Consider the following 8,721-nt stretch of genomic DNA (forward strand, 5'->3'; position numbering starts at 1 on the left):
TGAATATTTAGTTGTGGGGAAGTACCTATTCAAGAATTTTCGTTTGAGCTAATCCCAGGTTGTGATCGTTCCTCTTGGTAAGGCATCGAGCCAGTCCTTTGCTCGTCCTGTTACAGAATACCTAAACCACCGAAGCCTTTTGTCAGATTCTGATATCCCTGTGGGATTGATGGTACTGCATATGTCGGGAAAATGCGTCAAGTGAGCATTACAGTCTTACAACTCTCTGCATGCAAATTGATTAGTTTTCAAATTTACTAGCACACTATTTTGTATATCGAACACCACTGGATTTACTGGTTGGAACCCAAGGGATATTTCTCCCAAGTTATCCAGCCTCCATAATCTCCTAGCGTTATGCTAGGGTTCTCATTTCCCATTATTGATCCTTCATAGGAATAATATTGAATCAGGATTGTCTCCTTTGCTCTGTCCTACCTTTTGCAAGTCTAGTCCCTTTTCGCCTTGCTCGCTCTGTCTTGTCTATGTCTAGATCTAGCGGGCATATTCCTATCTTGGTTTTACGCATGTGCTAAACAGATTTTTAGTAGGATAGACTCAAACAAACAGTTATCAGTAAGTAATTTAAATTTCATAGTCAAAAACATCAACAATCCCCTGCAACTGCGCCAAAAACTTGTTGGTCGGATTTAGGCATGTGCACAAAATCGTTTACCAAGTAATAAAGTGATAAGTAGAGTATCGTATCTATATGCATTGTCATTTCAACTAAACAATTTACATTACTTATTTGGGAACAATAAAAATAAATAAAGATATAAGGGTTTAGAATTTTGCAATTTAATATATTTGCAACAGAGCAAAATTTACCTATTTTGATTGTAGAATGCTAGTTGCGATTAGGATTCAACTCCTCTTTATTTATTTGTTGGAATAACGTAACAACCAAGTTTATTTCAATATTTAACTATGAATTATTCACGTGACGAGTTTATTGGGATTTACTACCTATTAACTGTCGAGTTGCACGTGTTGATCACTGTGTTACGTGTGGGGTCCGTGTGGGGTCTTACTCTCTCAAAAATATGAATTCTTTCCCTTCAGTTGTCAGTTGCAACCATTACACCAGAATGCCTACGGGTTTCGGTGCTTAAAGAGACATGTACATTTACTCTGTTGGTTTTGTATGAATATTTAAACTAATTTATGTGCATGATGTCATCGAATTGATCAAGATTCAAGACCCTTTTTTTTTAAAAAAAGAAAAGAAAAATACTATATAATTGTTAGAGACATACACAGTACACATGGCAACACACATGTGAGAAGAGTTGACAATACAATTAATGTTATTTGAATAATCATTTGTATGATAATTTATCGGATAATGATAAATTAAAAAAAATATTAAATATTGATACAAAAACCAAAACAATTAAAAAAGAAAATAATAACATAAAGTGAATATACTTCAAACGTATTGCACGAGCCGATGCATGGCATACACGAGCTCTTACAGTACTGGCATCAAATCTCCACGTACCTTCCTATTAATTAAGGCTGGGTGATGGAAGCATTTAGAATATACAATTCATGATGCGTGACTTATAGTAGCATTAGCATATGTTGAGTATGACATGATGATCATAAAAATATATATTTAAATTTGTGGTTAAAAAATACGATGTTTTTCCTTGAAATATATCTGAAGTTCAATAGTATAGTAAATGTGAGAGACATTATTGAGTATTCAACGAATGATGACTTGTGTTGATCAAATCCAGTTGAGGAATATATATGTACAAAGTCAATGCATGGTTAGTTGCAACAGAAAGCCAAATTAATAGACTATGGTTAACTAACTCTAACTAACCAATATCATTACAAAAAGTTTATTAATGTTGACATACTTTTAACCCGTCTAGGAAAAGAGTTGGTGTTTGTTTGTGAGTTTGAAGGGAAAGAGAAGAAAAGATTTTGAAAAAAATTGAAGGAGTAAGTGAAAGAAATAAATGGCACTGAGGGGGAAGATTTTAGGGGCTTATTTTTCTTTATAATTCAAAATATTAATCATTTTAGGGAATTTCAAAATTGTATTGGAGGAGGGTTTTTTGGGGATTTTGGAGGGTTTACATGAATTATTCAAATCTAATCTGTGTAGCTATAATATTCTTAAAATTAAAAATATATTAATCATAAGCATTAGATTACCATTCTCTAAAAAATTAGTCTTTCAAAAAATGTGAATTTTTTTTACCGCTTTCCGCTATATTTTTAATCCTCCAAAGTATTTCTTTACCTTCTCTTCCTAACTCTTAAACAAAACCTTGGAGTTAGGATAAAAGCTGCTACGAGTAAAAATTAATTTTGTCGTGAAAAACTTGTTATTGTTGAAGTATGGTGTGATGCTAAAAACTTTGATCTAGCATCATCCAAGGCAAGTTAATGGTACCTAAGTTGGTACGTTTGCTTTCGGTTTGTTTCACTAGTTAATAATTAATTACTTCCTGGTTAGACATATATAATTATCAGCTAGGAATATTAATAATAGGTCATGTCACTACCTAAGTGTCTAAATCAGGGTTATGCTTCAGAAGAGACAAATCTTACGCACGACAGTAAAATTAAATAGCGAACATAAAATAACTTAATAAAGACTTTAAATTAAATAAATATCCAACAAATAAAATAGAGGTTCATCTTAGAACCTTGACCTAAAAAGATTTAGTTATCCATGGTAAATAAAAACAAATTACAAAAGAAATAAAACATACTCTAGAGAAACTTGGAGTGCGGAGAGAGAAACTCCTCCCTGAGAGCTCTTAGCTAGTGCTTTCCTTCCTCTTGAACCGCTTCGTTCTGGATGAGAAATTGCGAATGAGGAAAACGATATTTATAAGAAAAGTTTGCACTTGATTTTGGTCTAAAAATGGGGGCTTTCTTCACAAAAAAGTCACAAAACAACGCCTAGTACCATGCGTCAGGCGCATGTGAGTGCTCGGCTAGGCTCTAGTCGCCCCAATCCATGCTCCAGGCGCCCTAGTTGCACGTTTCTGGGCGCCTGGCGCCTCCTTCTGTGAACTAGGCGCATGTGAGTGTCTTCCGGTGCTGAAAACGCATGTTTCTTTGCCTTTTTAGGTGTTTGCTTCAATGTAAAATGTCTTTGAACTTGACATAATTTCTTCCTTTGTAAAGTCTTCTGAGGCCTCTTGAATCTTCATTTTTCATGTACCCAAGGACTTCACAAATCTTCGGATGCTTTGCCAATATGCATGATATTTATTTGTGAATTACATAAAAAAAACATCCTAAAATTATGTTGCTTTATATCGAAGTTTTATTTTACTTATAAAAAATAAAAATATTATATAATTCTTAGAGACATACACATGGCACACACATGTGAGAAGAGTTGACAATATAGTTAGTGTTATTTGAACAACTATTTGCATGACTACTAATGGGACAACCATAAATATTCAAAGAAAATTAGATATTGATATGAAAACTAAAACAATAAAGAGAGAAAGTAGTAACATAATATGAATATGAGAGAACTTATTGTCAAAAGAGTTGTTATAAATTAGTTGTACAAATATTATTTCTCAATGCAATATACACATCAAACGTATTGCTCGAGCCTATGCATGGCATACACGAGCTCTTACTGTACTGGCATCTAATCTTCACGTACCTTTTATTAATTAAGGCTGGGTGATGGAAGCATTCAGAGTATACGATTCATGATGCGTGACGTACAGGAGCATATGTGTTGTATATTGCATAATGTAATAAAAATATTCAAATTGGTGGTAGTAAAGAAATACGATTTTTCCTTTAATAATTCAAGTTCAATTTAGTAACTGTAAGACATTGAGCTTTCAACGAATGATGATGACTTGTGCTAATCAGCATCCAAATTTTAGATAATAAAATTATGTTTAGAACTATAAATAATTTAAAGCAATTGTTGATTGTGATAAGACCCTTTTAAAAAAAGAAAAAAATACTATATAATTGTTATCGGACAATCATAAATTAAAAAATATTAAATATTGATACGAAAACCAAAATATTGATACGAAAACCAAAACAATAAAGAAAGAAAATAATAACATAATGTGAATATACTTCAAACGGATTGCACGAGCCGATGCATGGCATACGCGAGCTCTTATAGTACTGGCAGGCCCGGCCTTGATCGAGGGAGTCCAAGGTGCTCTACCAGGCTGGGCCTCCAAATGTTACCGGACCTCAAACAAAAAATTAAGTCTAATACCCACCCCCCATTTAAATAAAAAATATATGTTACTTCTTTTTCTTTCTTCAGCATACGTTTGAATTTTTTTTTAGACTCTAGTTCTCTTTTCTGTACATAAATATGATACTATCAAACCACCTCAATCTGTAAAATCACTTAATCAGTCAATTTGGAAAGTAATTTCATTGAAAGAATCACAACAATCATTTTTTTCTGCATAAACCATTTGTTTTCCCTTCCCACAACGAAAGAGTGACAAATCCAAATGACACTGTTAGGTAAATTTCACTTCTCTTTCACTTAATTTTTTATTTATTTTGTTTCATGTTTAGAAGTTCTTATTCTGATTTTTTTAATAAAGTTTAGCTACACAAAAAAATTACGTTTTTATTTTACTAGGGACCTATTTAAAAAGAGAGTCGAACCTCCTATTTCATAGGGACGGCCCTGAATACTGACATCGAATCTCCACGTACCTTCCTATTAATTAAGGCTGGGTGATGGAAGCATTCAGAATATACGATTCATGATGCGTGACTTATAGTAGAATATGTTGAATATGACATTATGATGATCATAAATTCATAATAAAAATATCTATTGAAAATTTGTGGTTAAGAAATACTATTTTTTTTCTTTGCAATATATCTGAAGTTCAATAATATAGTAAATGTGAGAGACATTGAGCATTCAACGGATTTTGACTTGTGCTGATCATAATCCGATTGAGGAATATGTGCAAAGTCAATACATGGTCAGTTGTAACAGAAAATCAAGTTAATAGATTATGACTAACTAACTCTAACTAACCAATCATTACAAAAAATTTAATGTTGACATACTTTTAACCCCATGCATCTAGGTAATGAGTTGGTGTTTTTCCCTCCCAACTTGGAAAGAAGAAAATAGATAGAATCACTACAAGAAACTAGTGATTTAGAGTCAGAATAAGTGGACGCTACGAATGAAAATTAAATTGATCGTGAAAAGTTTGTTATTGTTAAAGTATAGTATGATGCTAAAAACATTGAGCCAAGGATTAGCATCCATCCAACGCTACTTAGCAGTACCTAAGTTGGACGCTAAGATTTAAGTTATATTTGATCCAAGACGGTGACACTAAATCAAGGTCAATTAATTGTTGACATTGGATTTTTTATTTTTTGTATTTTTGAACGGTAAAATTTAGTAATAATCAAATCTCTGTTCAAAACAAACAATGAGCGGTAAGACATAAACAACAAAACAAAAGACGACGTATATAGGCGATCATCCAAAAGAAAACTCATAAAAACATCAATATAGACTCCATCTAACTGAGGGTCACCATCAACACCAGTAAGAACAAATAACCACCAAAATCAAAGTCAGCTCCTAAATTAAAGCCAAACCCTCATTTAATTGGCAAAACCAAACTTGAGCAAAACCACAAACGACACTGCGAATGGCCATAGACACGAATTTCAAATTGTTGTCACTTGCCACTCAAGTCAAAACTCCTCCAAAAAACATCAAACCAATCAAAACCATGTAAACAAAACCCCATCCTCTCATCACCACATCTAAGTCCAATTAAGCACCCAAAAATGTCTTGCTCCACCAGTCATTCAGATTCCACCACCACTCGACCTTCGGTCCGCTAGAGAAGACACCTTACACACCCAAAAGCTTGAATTCAAAAAACAGACTCACGATCTTGAATCAAAAGTTATCGGCCCAGCATACTCGAAATCACTAAGGCACTACTCAGTTTCTGGTCCACCAGACAAGACACCATAACTAGTCTAAAAAACATGAAACTAGAAACTAACTATCAATCTAGAAGTAACAATGATCGACTCAACAAAATCCATGAAAACAAATTCCTAAAGAAGTCAACAATTGAAGCGGTAACGTAAACATAACAAGCTCAGAAAAGAAGAGTGTTGTAACATTCCTAATATTTAGACACTGCATTAGCATCTGGGAGTCTTACAACTAGTCATTGGCTATTATAGGAATCTCTATTTTGGTAGATGTGGGATCATTGTATTGTGAAGCATGTCATGTAAACTTTCTACTTATAAATTGCATCTGATGAAGTTGGGCTATTGCACATATATACCACTGTAGTGAAATCATTTGGTTGAGAAGTTTATTAAAATGTTTACAAGTCGATTATTCACCCACACTTCTATATCGTGAAAATCAGAATGCTTTTCATATCCCAGCAAATCTCATTTTTCATGAGAGAACTAAATACAATGATATGAATTGCTATTTAATACGCGAACACTTGCAACCATAAGTGATATCAAAGTTATGTAATCACAATCGCCTTACTCCAACTTGAGAGGGAGTAATAGTGTAGGAGCTTCCCAAAAAAGGATTTATTATGCAACAAATTCAGTTTTTCATTTAAATCTCACTTGGATATTAAGAAGTTAATTTGATATAATGATAGAGTTTTTTTTTTTTTTTTTTTTTTTTTTTTGTCTTAGGTGAAGTCGTAAATCACTGAAAATAAAGTCACACACAACTGTGAGGTCCCAAATTCGAACCCGAGCCACCATGTCCGGCCTTGCAATTTCGGCATTTGCCAATTAAACTAGGACTTCTAGACTAGATAATGATAGATAGTTATCACTCATCTTTTAGTTTTCTTATCTCTTTGCAAATTGCTGGTGCAGTGTATTTGAGAGGGACATTTTACCTTTGGCAATTGAACTCAACAAGATCAATATATACACCAATATTTTTAAATATTTTATCTTAATTAGATTTCAATAAATGTACATTAGTTGTGACATACACATAAGAGAATGCAGTGTCAATTTGGCCAACTACACACATATATCAATATACACACAAATTTTCATACATCATCATAAAATTGAAATATTTTAATTATATTGAAACAACCGATCCACGCATATCCATTTAGTTTCCTACACCCTAGCTCATATTTTCCTACTTTCTCTTTGTAAATAAAATGAAAGAGAGAGAGATGTGGACACTAGGTTAATTACTCCGTTGCAAAACTACAATCCATGCTTCCAACATTTGCAATTGTATAGGCCAAAGCCCATATTAAAGAAATGTAACATTTTTATTGTTTTAAAAACTCTCCTTCCTTCTCCATTATTGATAAGAGCTTCTCATTTAGAATATGATATTCTAATCTCCGTGCTTTATCCACCTGCAGAAAACACATAAGTGCTTTAAGGAAAATGTTTGTTGTACCTCTTATATGAGTCTATACATCTTGAGAAAAAGTTAACTTTTAAATTATTTTTTTTTTATTTTTTCCCAACTAATCAACTATTTGTAAAATAAAATATAGTTTTCATAATTTCTTATATTTTTAGTTCCTTATTTCTTACATGTTTTTAAAATAATATTCTTAAAATAATTGAATGATAAAAAAAATAATTAAATATGCATCTAAGAGTATTTCTAAATTTAATATGTGAAAATAATTTTATAATAAATATAATAAAGTAACATCATAATTATGTATGATGCTTCAAAAAAAACAAATCATAATTATATATGATCAAAATAGTTTTTTCTTTCATAAATATATGAAATAGTTATTAAGCTTATTTTATAATTTAAAAAAATATTCAATAAAGAGTTCACTCAATAATAAATGACAAAATATTTAAAAAGTAAACAAGCCTAGTGAAATTAACACACCTGGAAATGCAAATTATAGAAGACTCTCCCTCCAAAGGTCTGAGATGAAGAAAGATTAAGAAGCAAAAGGCCATCATTTTCCAAACATATCAAGATCTCAGAAAGTGGAATCTTGTGGACAGTGTAACATGATATCTGAATGGTAATTTCACTATCATTGAGCCTACTACTTGAAACTACAAAACCAGAGTTGTAACTATGCTTCTTCCTTTGGGATTCTTTGCTTAGAATAACCTCTTCTTCTTGAGGAGAAAGTCTCAATAAGATCTCATCCTTTCTCTTACTTAGTCCTTCAACTTGTTTCTGTAATTCTGGTATGTATTTTTGAACTCTTGAAATTGTTGCTGGAATGTTCAATTTCTTCTGAAACATTTATGTATAAATTAATACTAACACAATAGTTCTAACAAGAGGTATGCAAATTCCAAAAACGGCATCACAATTAGACAATTGCAACCATTATTGACAGTTAGAAACGGCATCACAATTACCATTTGATCTGAAACAGGAAGAAGTGAACGAAGTGAGGAATACAAATTATTGATCTTCTTGCGGCGATCGCGTTCACTAGCATTATGAACAAGCTTCTTAACCATGCCAAGGTCACTGCTTGTGGATTGTGAGGGCTCTGTTGAATTAATTTCTGCCTCAAATTGATGCTGAAAATGAAATAATTGATCAGTAATGTCCTTGTAGAATGGATTTTGATGCTGGTTATGGCTTATTGGCTCTTCAAAGGGCCATCCAATTTTTGAAAACATAGGAGGAGATATCGCTAACATAATGTTGATGGAGTAGTTGGAAACAGTTGATTATGATGT

General features: G+C 32.5%; 1 protein-coding gene across 1 annotated transcript; it reads right to left on the reverse strand.

Annotated features, from left to right (window-relative positions):
- Positions 1–7,035: 7,035 nt before the first annotated feature.
- LOC146954620 (transcription factor ORG2-like) lies at positions 7,036–8,721 on the reverse strand. Its single transcript, XM_085717342.1, has 3 exons — positions 8,392–8,721; positions 7,901–8,263; positions 7,036–7,400 (listed from the first exon to the last, which is right to left on the reverse strand). The coding sequence occupies exons 1-3, from the start codon at positions 8,680–8,682 to the stop codon at positions 7,311–7,313; spliced, it is 744 nt and encodes a 247-aa protein (XP_085573468.1). The 5' UTR covers positions 8,683–8,721; the 3' UTR covers positions 7,036–7,310.

Source organism: Medicago sativa, chromosome 1, assembly GCF_051527215.1.
Source record: "Medicago sativa cultivar Bolivia chromosome 1, Bolivia_mono, whole genome shotgun sequence".
Lineage (NCBI taxonomy): Eukaryota > Viridiplantae > Streptophyta > Magnoliopsida > Fabales > Fabaceae > Medicago > Medicago sativa.

Coding starts and splice junctions, on each gene's coding strand:
- LOC146954620 (XM_085717342.1), bottom strand. CDS start 8,682: ATGTTAGCGATATCTCCTCCTATGTTTTCAAAAATTGGATGGCCCTTT. Junction 8,264..8,391: donor TTCCTGTTTCAGATCAAATG/GTAATTGTGATG, acceptor TAAATGTTTCAG/AAGAAATTGAACATTCCAGC. Junction 7,401..7,900: donor TCTATAATTTGCATTTCCAG/GTGTGTTAATTT, acceptor TGTTTTCTGCAG/GTGGATAAAGCACGGAGATT.